Here is a 19,958-nt window from a genome sequence, read left to right on the forward strand (position 1 = left end):
AAGAAATAAAATGGGATATGTTATTTCTTATTTGAGACTGGATTTTATGTAGCCCAGGCTAGCCTTGAATGTCTATCCTTTTGCTGCTACCTCCAAAAAGGTAACTGACAATATTTTAGATCGTGGCATTCATTCATTTTAAAGAAAGAGTTATTTTTTGTATATGTGTATACATGTGTCTGTGTGAGTTTGAACATGTGGGTACAGAGCCTGGGCAGGCTCAAGGAGGGCATCAGATCCTCAGAGCTGCAGGTTGTAATAACCTGACATGGCTGCCAGAAACTGAACTCAGTCCCCTGGAAGATCAGCTGTTCTCTAACATTGGAGCACTCTCTCTCTAGGTCCTGGCATTCATTTGTACCTGTTTTCCACCCCCCACCTAATCAATCATCGTATCTTATCAAAACTTCACCTTAAATTTCGATCCAGATCTGCAGCTATTGCAAGTCTCTGTTTCCTAGCTGGTTTCTGCTTTTAGTCTGAGCTGCCTGGTGCTCTTTCCCACACTTGTTAGTGAGAGAGTTCCACTAACTTCAGGAGAAAGCATGCTCTTCTTTATAGGACGATGAAGCCCTCATACCTGGGTCATATGCATTGAGGCAGTCCAGCAGAGTGTTACAAACACTGCCTTTGTGAATATGAGTTGTGCTGCTTAGAAAGCTTTGTGGCCATTGGCACTTGCTTGAGATGGATCCCTGGAATCTACACAGAAGGGTAAGGAGTTTTCTTTTGATCTCCACCCTAGAACACGTGTGTGCGTGTGCATGCACACATGCACATGGACACACACACTCTCAGGAATACACACACACACCATCATCATTATTAATTAGTTAGTTTTTTCCTTTTTTTATTAGATATTTTCTTTATTTACATTTCAAATGCTATCCCGAAAGTCCCCTATACACTCCCCCTGCCCTGCTCCCCTACCCACCCACTCCCACTTCTTGGCCCTGGCATTCCCCTGTACTGGGGCATATAAAGTTTGCAATACCAATGGGCCTCTCTTCCCAATGATGGCTGACTAGGCCATCTTCTGCTACATATACAGCTAGAGACACAAGCTCTGAGGTACTGGTTAGTTCGTATTGTTATTCCACCTATAGGGTTGCAGACCCCTTCAGCTCCTTGGGTGCTTTCTCTAGCTTCCCCATTGGGGGCCCTGTGTTCCATCTTATAGATGACTGTGAGCATCCACTTCTGTATTTGCCAGGCACTGGCATAGCCTCATACAAGACAGCTATATCAAGGTCCGTTCAGCAAAATCTTGCTAGCATATGCAATAGTGTCTGGGTTTGGTGGCTGATAATGGGATGGATCCCCATAATTAGCTAGTTTTTAAAGCCTTTGTGACAAGTACTTTAAATTCTCTGGCTTTCTGTTTCTTAATGTGGCAATCATACTGACTCATGCTTGCTGGGATGATTAACTGAGTATTTGTAAAACAGTTTTCTCTGGCTGACACATAACAAGCACTTAGCATTATTTCCTTTTAATCTGCGATGAAGATTTTCTCTTATATGTTAACTCCCATCAAGGATGAACTTTCTATCATTTTCCAAAATAATCATTTCATATTCTCATGCTTTCAAAAATCTTATTTGCTGATGCTTCATATAGAACTATACAGAGTCACAGTGTTGTCCTTTGTGAACTGCTTAGTTCACCAAGTCTAATGGCCTCACAGTTTCTCGGTCTGAGGATGCACTTCAGGTTATAGAATGCTTGCCTAGCAGGCACAGGACCTGGGGTTGATCCTCAGCGCTGCTTAAAAGTGGGTAGGGTGGTACATGCCTGTGCCCCTATCACTCAAGGGGCAGAGGCAGAAGAGTCATAAACTCAAGGCTATCCTTGGCTGCCTACCGAGTACAAGGCCAGCTGAGCTACAAGAGTTCATTCTTTAAAAAAAAAAAAAAACAAAAAAACAACAACAACAACAAAAACCCAACAACAACAACAAAACCCAAATGAATAGTGATCCTAACTTAAAGAAAGGGATTAAAGGTCCCAGTCATCTTCTAGATGTTTTTATTTGTGTATGTATATATGTGGGGGAGGGGTTGTGCATATGAGTACAAGATGCCCTAGGAAGCACTGATTGCAATGGAACTGGACTTACAGGTGGATGTGAGCTGCCCAACATGGCTGCTGATAAATGAACACAGATCCTCTTTTAGAGTGACACTCTGTGCTCTTAAGCAGTGTACCACCTCTCAAGCCGTGCCTCAAAATAGTTTCTACTGATAGTATACCATTTTCACACATGGTAAAGTCAAAAGGTAAGTAAGTTCAACCAGTACACGTGGCACATTCCAGTCAAGTTACTTATAGACCAGATTAATGCTCTGCTTTTCAGAGCTGGGATTGAACCCAGGGCCATGTGCAAGCTAGGCATGTATTAAACCCCTGAGCTACACCTCACCCCTTAACAGTGTGCTTTTAAGCTGTTCTGATTTTTACCCAGTAAGCACCAAGCATATTTTGAGGTCTTTCCATCTGACTGGAATGTCTGGCTTTCTGTTTTCTGGTGGTTCTTTCAACCCATATAAAACATATGATGTTTGTAGCTAGAGATTCACATATCCCTGAATAACCTTTCTCACTGATAGTCTAGCTGCAAAGTCTGGCCACCTCATCCTCCCTAAACCCCAATTTATACCTGTGTAACTCCAGAAAACTGTCCTGCTGTTTACATGTCTCTTGCCTTACACTGCTACTGACTCTCAGATGGGAAGCCTGTAATCCCAGCCCTTGGGAGGTAGAGGCAGGGGGACTGGAGTTCATGTCATCTTTGGCTACATAGGAACTTTGAAGCTGGCCTGAGATTCCTAAGACTACCATCTCAAAACAAACAACAAAGGGTACAAAGTGAGGCCCAGTCACAAAATACATAAATGGATAAATAATAAAAGAAAAGACATAAAGATGAAGAAAGGAGATGCCAGGAGGTGGTGGTGCTCACCTTTAATCCCAGCACTTGGGAGACAGAGGCAGGTAGATCTCTTGAGTTCGAGGCCAGCCTAGATGACAGAGAGTGTTCCAGGACAACCAGGGCTACACAGAGAAACCTTGAAAAACAACAACAAAGAGAGAGAGACAGAGAGAGAGAGGAAGAGAGAGAAGGGAAGGGAAGAGGAGGGGGGAGGGGAGGGAAGAGGAGGGGAGGGGAGGGGAGGGGAGGGGAGGGGAGGGGAGGGGAGGGAACTACCACTGCTTTTCAGCTCTCACTGCTGGGTAAACAGTTCTTTCAGATAACATCTGCTTTTCTAATTGTTTGTAATATGATGGCAATTCTCTTGGTAGATAGTTCTTCACAATAGAAGCACCTATGGTTATTTTATTCACTGAAAATATATATTAACTATGTATTTCTGTTGGTAAAGAACAAAGCCTTTAGCTACATCCTTACTGGAAAGAAACAGAACAAAAAGCTCTTTGGGGCTGATACTCCCAAACAGAAGTAAAGATTTACTTCAAAAGAATTTCAGTCTTTTCCAGGCTCAGGAAATTCAGATTAATCTCTCCACACTGAAAGAAATACCAAAGCAAGGAGATGAATTTTAAAGGTCGTTTACATTTGAATAGATCTTTCTGCTTCCAAAAGTCTAAAGTTGCCCAGATAGCAAGAGGCTTACTGTAGTGTTCATGAGATTATCTGAAACTCAGACCCAGGGAAATTAGCATCATTCAGAACTCAGTCGTGCAGAAATGACATCGCATCCCTAACTTGCTAAAAGCTGGAAGAGAATGTTTCTTGCTGGCGGGGTCAGCGCCCTAAGTTTCTACAGGTGGCTTCGTTTTAGAAATGCTGTGCTGAAGTCCAGCCTCCCTCCCTCCTCCCAGAAGGCCTCTTCCTGCTAATGCTCAGATATGAGCATGATGCTTTAAGGAAATTATCTGCAGAAGAACAGCACAGTGCAGCTTGCTGAGTCGGCGCTGGCATCTAACTGAGGTGGGGGTTAATAAATCTTTTCCTCCTAAGCTCTGCCTCCAAGAGCTTTTGCTCATTCCAGATTAAACCGGGAACTGACACACTCTGGAAGGTGTTCCAAAGTTTCCTGGGAAAATACCGTGTATTAAAAGTGTCTAAGGAAAGATTTTAGGCACATCTAGATACAAACTTTGCAACTGGTCTTTAAGAAATCAGAAGCTGCATAACTGAGAAGCCTAGAAACGAGTGCCCAGGCCGAATTCTAGGTCTTGTTTATGGCCTGAGAGGATCAGAGAGAATTTGGGATCTGCTTTCCCTCAGCAGCTGGATGCACCACAAGCAGCTGTGATTAGAGAGATAAAGAAATCCACATCTGCTTAGAGTTCAAATGCTATATAATTCCCCTGTGAAAGTAAATAAATTCCTGAAGAGGTACAATTTCTAAATTAGGAAAAGAAAAAAAAATAATAAGGCTATTTGGACTGTTTTCCATAGTTATCTCCATATGCCATATCACCAAAACCAATCCACCATTTTTCAGTATTACAGATCTTCAATGAGTCTCTTATGACTGACCAAGGGACTAAGTAAGGATTAGCAAAGACAGAATCTGGTGAAAGTCTAGAGTTCACTTAAACACGCACAGTGTATGGGTGTCTATGTACACATAATGACCAGAGGGCTGGTTCACTTAAAAGTTGAGTCTGCCTTTCATTCTGTAAAGGAAAGGATGTTATTGCTAGTACACCAGATACTTCTTGTGCCTCAGGAAAACAGATATGAGTGATCTCTAGGATTACAAGTCAAGGAAGCAGCAATCAAAGTAGAAACAGAAGACAAAGCCTTGCGTGAGCACATCAGTGAATCCAGATCTACCACAGCTTGACAGCAAGCCAATTGTGCAGCCCTCCTCCAAGTTAAACAAGTCCCATTGATTTATTTCATTTCTTTTCTTCTGCAGAGGCCAGAGTTTTATTAATGATTTTAATATAGGCCAAAGCATGAGACAAAAGAGAGAAGGTGCCCAGAAAGTAGGACACACTTGAGAATATGGGTGTGAACTTCTCCAACAGGGAGTCATCCAGGTTCTATAATTCGATTAGTTACAAAATGGGCAAAATAATAGCCATATTATGTTTGTTAGGACAGTTGAAATGATCCAATAGGATACTGGACCATTCTTTAAAGGTTTGAGTGGCCATATATAAAGAAGCAGAGCACTGCCCAGAGCAGCATCAGGGAGCTTGTAAACCCAATGAGAACAACTGCACACTATGCTCACCCACTTAGCCTCCAAAAGGACTTACTGACTGAGGAAATGATTTAGACCTTCCCTTTCTTTAAGTTAGGATCTCTATTTAAACTGAGTTCAATTGGTTGTTTTTTGAGAAAGGATCTCTTGTAGCTCAGCTGGCCTTGTACTCGGTAGGCAGCCAAGGATAGCCTTGAGTTTATGACTCTTCTGCCTCTGCCCCTTGAGTGATAGGGGCACAGGCATGTACCACCCTACCCACTTTTAAGCAGCGCTGAGGATCAACCCCAGGTCCTGTGCCTGCTAGGCAAGCATTCTATAACCTGAAGTGCATCCTCAGACCGAGAAACTGTGAGGCCATTAGACTTGGTGAACTAAGCAGTTCACAAAGGACAACACTGTGACTCTGTATAGTTCTCTATATGAAACAGACATGAGAGAGAATGGGGGCGTTCCCCCCAGTGGGTACAGAAGTTCAGTTCTGCAAGGTGCACACATGCTAGAGCTGGGAGGTGGTGATGGCTATGTAATGATATGATGAGTGTCATAGAACAACTGTACAAGAAAACAGCTAAAAGGAGAGTTTTCCTATGTAGAGTCTATCACAACTTTTAACAAGTCAAACAATATTTTCTTTAATAAGTCTGTTGCTCACCCACAATATTTGGGGGTGGGCACTGGGAACTGAACCTATGACTCACCACTTTCTATGCAAGTAAACTCCCGCTGAGCTAAGCCCTAAGCTCCTTTATTTTGAGAAAGAATTTAGCCCAAGTTGCCCAGGCTGGCCTTTGTTTCTTCTGTACCTCAGGCCAACTTTGAACAAGATTCTTCTACTGCAGCCTTCAGAGAGCTAGAGTCCCAGGCCTGTGCCACTAGACCCTGTTCAAGTCTAGGAGTCCTCCTCAGTGGTCCTGGCCAGGAGCCTGGACCCTTACTTTCTAATTCATTTTAGAGCCCAAGTCTGATCACCAACCAGAGTTGATAACAGAAAGTGCCCTTCTGTCCCCATGGACACAACCTACATTTACACTATACTATGGTCTATTAAGTGTACAAGTGTAATATGTAAAAACACAATATATATACTTAGCTTAAAAATACTTTATCACTAAAAAAATGATCATCTGAGCCTTTGGTGAGGTTTGTTGTTGTTGTTGATGGGTCCTGCCTCAGTGTTGATGGTTGTTGACCTGCCAGGAAGGTGGTGAATAATGCTGGATGGCTGAGGCAAGTTCTTAAAATAAGACAACAGTGAAATCTGTCACATATATCAGCTCTTCTTTCCGTGGGAGATCTCTCTATCCCTTGAGATGCTGTTTGACAGCACTGCACATACAATGGAGAATCTTTCAGAACAAGACCCGGCACTGTGTCAGGAACTGAGTTTGCAGCAGATTCTAAATCCTCTTCTGCATTTCTCACATGATGGGTTTGCCTGTCCCTGGCAGAGAGGAGTCACTGTCAAGACAGTTTCTCTGCTTGCTCATGGAAAGCAGCAGTTTCTTGCCAGCATTTGGGATGAGGCCGTGTCAGTTGCCTCACACCTTCAGGTTCCACATCCAGTTCTAGGTGCCATTCCTCCACTTCTGCAGTAACTTTCTCTCCTCAAGACTAGAGCTTCTCATGATCATCCAAGCATGTTGGAGTCAACTTCTTCCAAACTGTCGTTATTGTTGATATATGAACCTCCTTCCATGAATCATGAATGATATTTTTGTTGATTTTTGAAACAGGGTCTCACATAGCCCAGGTTTGCCTTGAACTTGATATGTAGGCAAGGACAAGTCTGAACTCCCGACTTTCCTGTCTTTCTTCTGAGTGCTGTCCTGGAACTCACTCTGTAGACCAGGTTGGCCTTGAACTCAGAGATCCACCTGCCTCTGCCTTCTGAGGGGGACTAAAGGTGTGTGCCACCATGACCAGTTCCTCATGAAACTAAATGAGGACTAAACTAAAATGGCAGGACAAATACTTTCAGAAAGTTTCAAGTTATTTTGCCCAGACCCATCAGAGGATCTGCTCTGTTATGAAATCAATTGCCCCACGAATGTATCCAAGGTAATAAGATGTTAATTGAAATCACTCCTTGAAGATGGTCAAGAGAAGAAGGTTGTGGCCAAATCTCTTTGCTAGTGTTTCTACATCTAGAAGATTGGTTTCAGTTATAACCATAGATCTGTTGTACATTTTTGGTAAAGCATTTGTGGCCATGGAATACAAAGCTCACTTTGTTTCGTGTTTATGCTTTATAGATGTCCTGGAAGTGACTGTATTAATCAACTTGCAAATATCTGCTATAATCAATAGAAAAGATGCATCTTAGCCACTGAACTGTTAGCCATAACCATGAGCAGCATGAGTCGGGACTTGTTCATTAGGCTAGCATAGGAGGGCAAAGGAAGTCTGCAGGGAGAAGTATCCTTGTGTGCTCTGCATTACTGTATGTGTATCTTCTGGCTGGAAAATAGGAATATGCCTATATTTTAATAGCACAAGTCTGATAAACTCTCAGAGAAACACCGTATTAGTGCATTTTGTTGTGCTGTGAATCATTTTAACTAGAACATCTGGAGAACATGGGATTTTAATTATGACTGAAAATGCTTCTATCTTGAGGTTGCTCTTTGGTAGTTTTGTCTTTGGGAAAAGTTTTTTTCTAACATGTTAATAGGTATCTTTTACTTATCAAAATAGTCATGTAGCTTTGGGATTTTTGAATTGGTGAACGGTCACAATGTATGAAAAAGTATGGCACAAACTGTGTGATTTTAGGCATCATAATCATAACTGGAACACTCTCTCTATATATAGGACCTAAAAGGACAGGTCCAGTTAACAGCTTATGATCACAGATATCTTTGTTCTTTATTCTTACATTTTTGTTTTCTATAATGCTCATGTTAAATTAAAAAAATAAAGTTTTTTTAAAAAACTTTCCCCCACCTACTCCTTGACCCATGGATGTGGGATGGATATTATATTAGCAAGCACAAAAACATTATCAATATCTTTATACAGCTCCATCAGAGCTCTTTTGTGACCAGGTACATTGACAATGACACTAATGTTTTGAAAGGGATCTAATTGAGCTGTAAGACTTAGAGTGGGCTTTCAGTGTTCATAAACCATTGTAAACAGATGTGCAGCTGTCCATGATGTGTGCTTCATGTACAGAGCACAGGTAGGTGTGCTTCGTGTGCCGAGCACAGGCAGGTGGGCTCCGTGTGCCGAGCACAGGCAGGTGGGCTCCGTGTGCCGAGCACAGGCAGGTGGGCTCCGTGTGCCGAGCACAGGCAGGTGGGCTCCGTGTGCCGAGCACAGGCAGGTGGGCTCCGTGTGCCGAGCACAGGCAGGTGGGCTCCGTGTGCCGAGCACAGGCAGGTGGGCTCCGTGTGCCGAGCACAGGCAGAGGAGAGTTACTGTGCTTCTCAGGGGCCCTAGGATTTTCAGAATGAGCACTGGCTTCAACTAAAGTCACAGCTCATCAGCCCTTACAGGAGAGCCAGCCTGTCCTCCGAACCTTTGAACCTGTGCACTGACGTCTCTTGATCTATGAAAGCTGTTGCCTCTACCTGAGAACCTACTGAGAACCGAGTACTGGGTTTAACAGGTATGTGCCACTATGTCCCGCTCGACAGTTGTTTTTTTTTTCCTATCATTTGAGCAGCATTCCAAAAATATTTCCTTCACGATTTTTTGTTGTTGTTGTTGTTTTTGTTTTGTTTTTAGAGACAGGGTTTCTCTGTATAGCCCTGGCTGTCCTGGAACTCACTCTGTAGACCAGGCTGGCCTCGAACTCTGCCTGCCTCTGCCTCCCAAGTGCTGGGATTAAAGGCGTACGCCACCACTGCTGGGCCAGGATTTTTTCCTTTACACTCACAATTGGGGCTAGCTGATATAAAAAGCTTTGCTTTAGATTCTCTCAGGGTTTGAACATTTTTAGGTTCTGATTTTAAGTAATACAATGCAATCCTTTTTTTTTTTTAATCCTTACACACTTAAAGGACACTATAGGACTAGTAATTGCCTAATTTCAATGTTTGTGGTTTGTGTCTTGGAATCAAAGAGGCCTAAGGAGAGGAAGTGAGTGGGGATGTGGCTCGTGGCAGAACATTCAAACCATGTATAGCACCTAAACGTGAAGCTTATTGTCTTGTACGGACATCAGTTATGGCACCCGAATACAACCACTCAGCAGCGTCACCACAAAATATGTAGTGATAGTGAATAGAGAAAGAGAGAGAGAGAGAGAGAGAAAGAGAGAGAGAGAGAGAGAGAAGAACATGCCCCCACACACCGTTGAAGAAATGGTGCCAATACCCATGACAGGGACCTGCTACAAAGCTTGAAACCATAAAGAACACCACAAAACTGCAAAGTGCAGTCAAATGAAATGTTGTGCACGGTAGTCTGTCTGCATTCACACTGTTCCTTTTATTTACTGTATAACACACACACACTGTTCCTAATATTTGCCAAGAGCAAGGACTTTGGAGTCAGGCTGCAAGGGTATTAAAGAGGGTCTGTTATGCTATGTAATCTTCCACACTGCTTAGCCCTCTAGTCTTGTTTCATCACTTATAAGATGGAGATTATAGTAGCTCGCAGGGAGAGCTGCTATGAAGGTTGAGCGAGTTATTATACTTCATGTCCTCAGAGCAATACTTGGTTCCTGATGGGTATCACTGCGCGATGGCTAATAACATTTCTGACCCAGCAGAGTTGTCTCCTCAGAATAAGGTATTCCAAAGCCTAGAGTCAAACTGTATTTATAGGACAATAATAATAACAGATGGGGCTGGCAAGCTGGATCAGTTGGAAGAAAGGCACGTGCTGCCAAGCCTGGTGACGTGAGTTTAATCCCCAGAAGCCACAGGGTGGACAGAGAAGCAGCTCCTGCAGTCTGTCCTATGAACTTCAGCTGTGCACCGTTATCTCCAGACGTGCACTCTAACTGCCTGAATAGGTCACTTTGCAGCCCACAGACACACATAAGCACATATCCAATATATAAATGGGATTTTTTAAAAGGAAAATGTTTGGAAAGAATAGAAAGGGGGTGGTTGGAAATGGGGCAAAATAGAGTTGAGAATACTTACCACCATTTTTCCCTACAGTTCGGAAGCATCTCCAGAAGGCCCGAAGGAATGATGCTCTATTATGAGGTGTGGCTTGTATAAAGCTGAATTCCCGGAAGAGAATGTGAGTTCCTTGGCATACGCTGTTAAAACTAGAAAGAGAAAAATGAAGAATCCCTTATTAGATGAGACTCAGAAGGCTAGATCCAGAATGGAAAGGTAAAACCAGACAGAACCACTTATGAACAAGGAGGGGTGTCTGGGTTTTCCACTAACAAAACTCCGAACTACAGATTAGATCAAGTCCTTCTATGAGAAACACTTCATACAACCACAGCCTCTATAAACTCATGACCACCTCTTCTGAGTGCGCCTCCAGGGAAGTTTTAAGGTTAACAGAGCATCCTTATCCTCACTTCGATGAAACCACTACTTGAGGTTTCTGGGGAATCCTTTCCCAGCCCCCCTCCGCCTGGCTCTGCAAACTCCCTGAGCAGGCCTGGCTTCCCTAAAGTCATTGTTTGTAGCAGTCCAACCTATCTTGACTGCTGCAAGGCTGACACAGCTGAGGACAGACCTGGACTGTCATTTTCTTTAGGGCTACTACTGTACCGTGTACACCACAAGTCTAACTCAGAGACACATCCTATGTGCCATAGAATATAAAGAATTCCAAAGGAACACTAGAGACAAATTAAAACAGGGGTAGAAAGTGGTCCCCAGATGAGAATACGAAGCAAAGCCCCAGGGTCCATGTGAGTCACTGTTTAAACTAAGCCAGAGACAGGAGGAAAAAATGTATTCTGTTGCCTTTGGGTTTTCCTGCCAAAGAAATAGAAGCCGTACAGCCCAGTGTAATCTGAAAATGGAGAGCCCATAGGAGTATAGGCAATCATCCAGTAATCATCACCACCGAGGCAGCTTTCAGACTCCAGAAAACTCTGACAGAAGAATGTCAAGGGAAAAACATGTCCATTTTTGTAGCAACACAGACACTAAACTGAAGGTGGCAAGCAAAGAGGGGACATGATTAATTCCAAATTCCAGTTTTCATTTGGTGACCACATAAAAGGAGGGCATGGGTCACTGAGCTGAACAGGTAAACATCTCAAGAACCATCTAATGCATCCCCTCTCACCGATGAGTCCACTCAGGGAGGCTGTCTACGGCCTTTAACAGAGTATGTTACCGTTTTGGATAAAGTCAGCCTTCCTAATATTAACAGTGCTGCAAAGAAACAGCAGATTAAATACTATTCTCATAGAAAACTACCATAGAAATTAACTTTTAATGCACTACAGGGTCGCTGGGAACATATGGCAATATGTGGTGTTAGAGACCTTTAAAGTTATGAAAGGGTTAACCTGGCCATGAAGTTTATAGCAATGTCATTGTCATCATACAGAAGGAGAATGAAAAATACAGCTAATGAGCCAACATAGGGAAATGGGGCAGACTACATTTCTAGCAACTGGAGTCTAAATGATGATGTATCCTAAATTTATAAGCTGTCCTGCAAAAAAATGGCCCCAATGTGTGTTTTATATTCAGGGCAGAATGTCAGCGTCTAGGCCATGAAATACACTGTGAAGGAACTAATGATGGTGAAATCATATCCTTAGTACAGGATATCCCTCCCCCTCTGTGTGTGTGTGTGTGTGTGTGTGTGTGTGTGTACATTAGAATGCAGGTGCCCACAGAGCCAAAGGTTTTCAATCCCCTTGGAGGTAGAGTTACAGGCAGTTGCGAGTCACTTAATGTGAATGCTAAGAATTAAACTTGGGTCCTCTGCAAGTATGTGCTCTAGCCACTGAGCCATCTCTCCAGCCCCTCAGTGTAGTTTGAAAGACTACCTCAAAAGCAACGTTCTCAAATGCAATAGTCTTTTTGTGATTCTATTCCCAATGCAATGCAAGCCCATTATCTCTCATTTATGAGTCTCTAATATGATATGCTTTCTCTATTTTAATTAACTCCTTACTTACTTATCCATTTATTTGGGATGGGGGAAGAGGTGTTACCATGGCATCCATGTGGAGGTCATAGGATAACTTGTGTAAGCCTGTTCTCCAACATATGGGTTCCAGGTATAGACTCAGGCCATAAGATCTAGTGTGAAGCTAACTTCAGGATGGCCGCTCTCACAGTACACAAGTTCACTGAGATGGACTCTCTGGGTCTTGTTAATAAAAAATAATGGTATCTTTTATTTGGAGGATTTTTGTAATAAGGTTTTAATAAAACAAAATGGAAGAATCAACATGGGAACCATCACTAATCTTTGAGGAATAATCAAGCACCACTTCCTATCTCCTAGATTGTCTATTAGGAAAGATGAAGAGAGAGACATGTTTATGAAGATTTGGAGCACCTGGGGCCCTTATACATTGTTGAGAAAATACATAGTAGCCTTTCTGGAAACAATTTTATGGCTTCTCTGTAATTCCAGTACTAGTTACATATCCCAAAACAGAGAGTAGAAGAACATACCGACATCAGAGCATGTAACTGGAGCCTTTGCCACCCCAGTGCCCCTACTAGGAGATGAGAGGTACAGAGACAGGATAATGCCTAAAAGACTGTGGCTACCCAGCCTGGCTATGCAGCAGAAAGACCACAAAGAGACTGTCTCAAACAAGGTGGGGGTGAGGGCCAACACCCAAAACTGTCATTCGACTTCCACATACACTCTGTTGCACACATGTGGCCACACTCACGCACACAACAAACACAAGGAGGAGGAGAGTCTTAGGCAAAATGAGGCTGTGTCTAGAAACACTTTAAGGAAGAGACATGCTTTTGTTAATTTTGTGTTTTGTTACCAATTTTTTGTTATTTAAAGAACATTCCAGTTGCTTTCTTTGTCTCCTGAGGCCCCTAGCCATGCTTACTGGCTGGCTTCCTTCCCCCAGGTTTCCTCCTGTGGGCTGGGATGTCGGTGCACAGGCACATCTTAAATGGGAGGTTTTCCCTGTCACGGAGGAGCAAACAAAGTCATGCAGGTCTTACAGAGGATGGCTTTATACCCCATAATACCATGATGATGTCACAGACAGACCCTGTTACTGAATTCCTGCATAGCATGAACCACTGGGTATTCAAATTTCACTATGAAAACTCATTCTTTCAGTTGTTGGGGCTTTGCTGAAAGACTGGAGTTTTGTTCTTCAAAAAGTTGGCAAACCCTAAAGATATGTTCCTCTGTACAAATTGGTCCCTGAAGTAACAATTCATGGATTTGTTCTTTCCTTCCTTGTGAAGCTCAGACAAGGCCTAAAGCTCTTAAATGTTTTCTTTGCACTGCCTATCTACTACAGAATTTGGCAACAGTAACTTGATGAGAGATGTCGGTGGAGCGTGACCATTCAGCCTGTGTTGCAGAACCCTGAAGCCATTTAGACAACACACTTGTGCACAAGCTGCCTCACCCCCTGCTCCTTCTACTGAGCTCTAAAGCCCTTCCCAGACATGAATTCAGCCACAGTGTTCCTAACTACTTCACTGTCCTGTGGCCATCTGCCATTCTGCCATTTGAACGTGCAGTATACCTACTGTGGGAGGAAGTGAGTGGGGATCCTGTGTACAAGGATTTTGACAAAGGTGGTTTTAATATGTAGTGCACTTGGAATGAGCTTCTGTACACAGATATGAATCAGGAAAGCTATTGGGTTCATTGACTGTGCATTCTCTGAAGCAATAAAGAAGTGTAAGTGGACTAGAACGCAGAGACCCAGCCAGCTAGATGGCTCAGCAGGTAAAAGCATCTGCCTTCAAGACTACCATCAACCTGGGATCCACATGCTATGTAGAGAGAACTGACTCTGGCTAGCTGGCCTCTGTCCTCCGAATGCACTGCATGGCACTTGTATGTATGTGTGTGTGCACGCACGCACGCACACACACACACACACACACACACACACACACACACACTAAATCAATCAATAATGTGATTTAGGAAAAAACATTGCACATCCAAAGCCTGCCACACTGCAGGTGCCTGCTGAGACTCTGTCTTCATGTTGTCAACAGTAGCTTAGTTACAAGTACAAAGTACAAGATCTTCGGCTTTTCAAATACTTCCCAACTGGGCTATGGAGAGGAGGACTCTGACTCAGCAGCAGATAAGGAACACTGGCTGATGACCTGAATTTGATCCCTGGGATCTATGCATTGGAAAGAGAGAACTAACTCTTGAATGTTGTCTTCTAGGCCAGGTATAGTAGAGTACATCTTTAATCCCAGTATTTGGAAGGCAGAGTCCAATCAGATCTTTGTGAGTTTGAGGCCAGCCAGCTCTACATAGTGAGGTCCAATACCTTACATAGACCTTGTCTCAAAACAAAACAAAACAAAGAAAAAAACCCTCAAAACAAAACAAAACAAAAAACCCAACAAAACAAAACAAACAAACAAAAAACCAAAAACCCAAAACATTGTTTTCCTGACCTCCATGTGTCATATACAAAAAAAGTAAATGTAAAACATCAACAAGAAATTTTGGAAGAAATTCAGTTGGGGCTTGTTGGGAACTGGTTCTAGCGCTTTGTCTTAATTTGACTCCCAAAAGCTGCAATTCCAGACCTGAGGGTCCCTGCCTCCAGCTGGCTTCAACTGGTAATAAAGAATTGTCATACAGCCGATAGCTGGGCAGGGAGAAGAAGGTGGAACTTTTAGATTGTGTGGGCAAGGGACGGAGGGAGAGGGAAGAAGAGGAGAATCACCATGACTCAGAGGCAGAGGGATCAGATTTAAGAGCCATAGGAGAGAAGTTATCCAGCAATGTGGGAGGAAAGGGAAAGCAGCCCTGGGGTGGGGGTGGGGCAGCTGTCCAGAGGTAACAAGGCAGCAGAGATAAAATATAAAATTAAAAGGTATTAAGCTAGGAATGCCAGAGGGGAGTGTTCCCTAATCACAAGGAGGTTTAGAGTGGGTGGGTGGGAGAGTGGGTGGGGGAGCGTGTAGGGGACTTTTGGGATAGCATTGGAAATGTAAATGAAATAAATACCCAATTTAAAAAAAAAAGGGGAAAAATGTAAAAAAAATAAAAATAAAAATACATGAAACACACACACACACACACAAAAAGAATGTTAAAATCATGTCCACGAGGGCTGGTCAATTGGAGTTAAGAGCAGCCCAGATGGAACATAGTGAGTAATAAGTCAGGGTTATCAATAGGAAAGCAGATTCGAATGGCATAGAGGAGAGATATCTGCTCGGCTTTGGTGCTGATAAAGGCTTAAGGTCACATGTGTCTTTTATCTGGGAACTGCATAATTAAAGGCAGAGTAAAAGCCTCCCATTGGGATTAAATATTTTCAACAACAACAAAAAAAAAAGAAAAAAGAAAAAAAGAAGTGCCCAACCATTACACCAAGGCATATTAAAATTAGCTGTGTGTGGGGTGTGTGTGTGTGTGTGTGTGTGTGTGTGTGTGTGTTTCATTCATGCAACCCACCTGGAGCCAAAGCAGATTAACGAATTCACCATGACAAGGGCAAATCATTCCTCAATTCCTGACTCACTGTATAGGCATAGGTGAACCAATCTAGGAAACCAAGCTGATAGCAGCAGATGCAATTCATAATTTCTGAGACAGTGAAAGACAGAGATGAGCCAATCAGGTCTCTCTTGCAATAGCTTAAAGCACTCACATTTCAAACCAAGATTATTTTTTTTCTGCCAAAGTAACTACCATAGCAGAGTTCATTTTCAGACCGTGATATTGGTGATAGATTTTACTGCATTAAGAAGAGAAAAACTTAAGACATCTCACAGGCCTTAAGAGCTATGGAAAGTCTCTGCAGGAGGAAGATAAAGCCCTAGTTTCTTTCCTTGGTCACTTCAAATGCAGTCACCAGATCTATAAAGAATCTTCCTAAAATAGAAGTGGAATAAAGCACTTGTCACAAACAGGCCTGTTGCTAAGGGTAGAGGAGCCTGTTTCCATACAGGTTAACTCTGCAGAGGGGCTACACCAAGGGACTTAGTTCTCACATGCTGCTTCTCCGAGAGTAAGCTCTCCCTGGCAGGATCTTGGTTTATAGTATTTCTATGCTGACTATTTTGTATGTGTGTGGGTGTGTTTCTGTATACCACTGTGTGCCATGATAACACACTCTAAGAGTGAATTTTCTCCTTCCACCACAAATGTCCAAGGAATGGAACTCAGTCTAACTGCCAGTGTCCTGTGTGCTCCCTATAGGCTACGAGGCTTGGCAGCAGGTACTGCATCCACTGGCCATTCACCAGTTTAGGACCTTTGTTTATAATAGTCAAGTTCTTGCCAGAGCTTGACTTTTTCTTTTTACTTTTTTTTTTTTTTTTTTGGTCATTATGTGATTATGGGTATGGATGTGAACATGAATGCAAGCATCTCTGAAGGCAGGAAGGTCAGCATTGCATCCCGTGGAGCTGGGGTTATAGGTGGTTGAAAACTCCTCAGTGTGGGTGCTGGGAACCAAACCAAAATTCTCTTCAAGTGCACTGTATGCTCTTAAAGGCTAAGTCATCTCTCCAGCCTCCTCTTTCTTCTTTAGGACAGTCTCACTATATAGGCCAGAATCTCAGAATATTCATTCTTTTCTCTCTCTCTCTCTCTCTCTCTCTCTCTCTCTCTCTCCCTCTCCCTCTCTCTCTCTCTTTCTCTCTCCACTTGAGTGTGAACCCATGAGTACATGACACACATGTGGAGGTGAGAAGGCAACTTCAAGAGTTGGTTCTCTCCTCTCCCTTGGCCAAGGCAGTCTCCTTTCTTGTTTCTGTTATACTGCATATGCAAGGCCGGCCAGTCACAACTTCAGGGCAGTTAATTATCCTGTCTTAGTGAGGTGCTGAGGCTGAACTCAGGTCATTAGCTCGCACACAAACTTTTACCTAGTAAGCCATCTTGCTGCCTCTGTAATGTTCTTGAGTTCACAATCCTGGTTCAGTTTTCTGAGTGCTGGGATTACAAGTGTGCACCACACACCCACATGCTAGAGTTTCAAACTTCCTTTTGAAGTCTTCAGACTTCCAAACACATTTCTTAAAGCCTGGCATGCTGTGGTTCACTGCTGACTGTCTGCATACCAATTCAGTTCCTTTCCCGCTCAGTATTAGCAAAGAAGCAAGCCCACTAAGTGTCAGCTGGAGTATCTGCAGCTCTGATAAGGTTGGTCACTCAGTGCAAGCAGGAACAGGGAACGCATGCACCTCAGGATGGGAAATCAATGAAGATTGGATATTACAGACTCTATACTCTATAGCAAAGGAAAATTTAAAGTATAAATATCATGGTAATTAAAATGCTTTATACATGCTGTATTTTAAAATCAGGTTGCTATGTTGTTGTCTTCTTACAAGGTCTTTGATCTTTTTACCCAAGGCTTCTAAAAGAGCTCTTGGTAATGGTGCTTCCAGGACTTTGCCTAGTTTCACTCAAAATCCAAGGTATTTGTGTTTCTGTTTTCTCTGGGGGAATGAACCGTCCTCTAACTGTGCAGAAGTGCCTGGACAAAGGCTGCTTCTCCTGGGCACATCTTCCAGGACTCTGCCTCCCACACTCTCTGCTGTGCATCCTGACACCTCTTCTCTGCACTCTGTCCTTAACACACACATCTCTCTTGTCGCCAGCTCTTCTAGTCCCTGTTTAGTGTTGCAGGTGAGGATCTCCTCAGACATCTGCAAATCTTCCATTTCCCTCTGATGGAGTTCTCCTCAGCCAGACCTCATGGAGGCTTTTCTCTAGTTTCCTACCAGAGCACCTACTTTGCATCTAATTTCCTTTCCTTTCCTTTCCTTTCCTTTCCTTTCCTTTCCTTTCCTTTCCTTTCCTTTCCTTTCCTTTCCTTTCCTTTCCTTTCCTTTTCTTTTCTTTTTTCTGTTTTGTCTTTAGCTTCTTCAGCTCATTGCTAACACCGGTCTTTGCTTCTGCCCTGATGCTGCACATCTGTTCTGTGCAGCACTAAAACCCTTTTCCTTTCTTTGGATGTGCTAGAAATTAACCAGAGCCTCCTCGAACATGCCAGAGAAGCACTCTAACACTAAGCCACATTCTCACTCCTGAACACAACTGCTCTGAGACAGGTTTTTGCTACAGACGCAGAAACCTGAGAGTCTATTGCTTCAGTCTCCTGAGAGCTGGGATCATTACAATTCACCTCCACACTTCCTGAGTATCTTAAGGTAAATTTCATTTTATTTCTTTTGTGTCTGTAGCTATAACTTCTAGGTCATTTTAGATTATTGTTTTGTTCTTACTATAAACCCTCAAAAGGATCCCATTATTTCCATTAGTATCATCTAAAATTTTCACTGAAAAATCAGTACTACATGTATTTGTGTATTGAGGGGTGTGTGTGTGTGTGTGTGTGTGTGTGTGTGTGTGTGTGTGTGCATGTACGTGCCACAGTGCACTGTCAAAGTCAGAAGACAACTTTTTGGAGTTCTCTCCTTTTACCGTGTTATTCTAGAGATTAAAATCAGATCAAGCTTGGCACAGACACCTTTACCCACTAAGCCAGTGCTTCTCATCCTTCCTAATGCCAGACACTTTAATACACTTCCTCATATTGTGGTGACCTCTAACCATAAAATTATTTTTGTTGCTACTTCATACCTGTAAGTTTGCTACTGTTCTTAACCGTAATGTAAATATCTATGTGTTCTGATAGTCTTAGGCAACCCCCCTGTGAAAGGGTTATTCAACCTCCAAAGAGGTTATGACACAGGTTGAGAAACAATGCACTACGCTGACTGGTTGGCCCTCCAATGTTATTTGTATGAGGCTCTAAGATATTATAAAACAACTTTCTCAGCAACACCCTGTTTAAAAACTATAATTATTAGCCTGATGCAGTGGTCCATACTTTTCACCCAAGCACTCTGGAGGCAGAGACAGATCTCTGAGTTCAAGGACAACGTGGTCTACAAAGCAAGTTTCAAGACAGCCATGACTGTCAGAGAAACCCTGTCTGAAAAACTCAAATCAGCAGTGGTTATATGGAACCTGAAAAGGTCACCTCCTGTAGCCAGTCAGGAACCCCATTGTAACAATGGGGACACCCACAAAACTTTCGACCCCAAATTTATCTCATCTATAAGAAATGCAGGGGTGGGAGACAGAGCAGAGACTGAGGGAATGCCCAACTGACTGGCCCAACTTGAGACCCACTCATGGACAAATACCAATCCCTGACACTATTGATACTTCGTTATGCTTGCAGATAGGAGGCTAGCATGACTGTCCTCTGAGAGGCTCCACTCATCAGCTGACTAAAACAGATGCAGAGACTCACAGCCAAACATTGAATGGAGTTCAGGGACTCCTATCTATAGAAGAGTTGGGGGGAAAACTGAGGGCCCTAAAGGGAATAGGAACTCCATAGGAAGGTCAACATAGTCAACTAACCTGAACCCTAGGGGGCTCTCAGAGACTGAACCACCATCCAAAGAGAACCTAGAACCATGAGCTGGACCTAGGCCCCTTGAACATATGTAGCAGATATGCAGTTCAGTCTTCATGTGGATCCCCCAACAAGTGGAGGGAGGTTGTCCCTAAAGCTGTTGCATGATATTCCCTAACTGGGCTGCCTTGTCTGGCCTCAGTGGTAGAGGATGTGCCTAGCCCTGGCAGAGACTTGATATGCCAGGATGGAGAGAAAATTGGGGGGCAGGGGGTTCTACCCTCTTAGAGGAGAAGAGGAAGGGG

General features: G+C 43.2%; 1 protein-coding gene across 3 annotated transcripts in view; it reads right to left on the reverse strand.

Annotated features, from left to right (window-relative positions):
* Positions 1-19,958, reverse strand: part of 1110051M20Rik (RIKEN cDNA 1110051M20 gene) — a 171,475-nt gene that overhangs the window by 100,204 nt on the left and 51,313 nt on the right. For all 3 annotated transcript variants that reach the window (NM_001311144.1, NM_175123.5, XM_011239456.2), the window contains exon 3: positions 10,286-10,416. In NM_001311144.1, the coding sequence (NP_001298073.1) occupies positions 10,286-10,416 (131 nt within the window). The remainder of the gene's footprint in view (positions 1-10,285; positions 10,417-19,958) is intronic.

This window comes from Mus musculus, chromosome 2 (genome assembly GCF_000001635.26).
Source record: "Mus musculus strain C57BL/6J chromosome 2, GRCm38.p6 C57BL/6J".
Classification (NCBI taxonomy): Eukaryota; Metazoa; Chordata; class Mammalia; order Rodentia; family Muridae; genus Mus; species Mus musculus.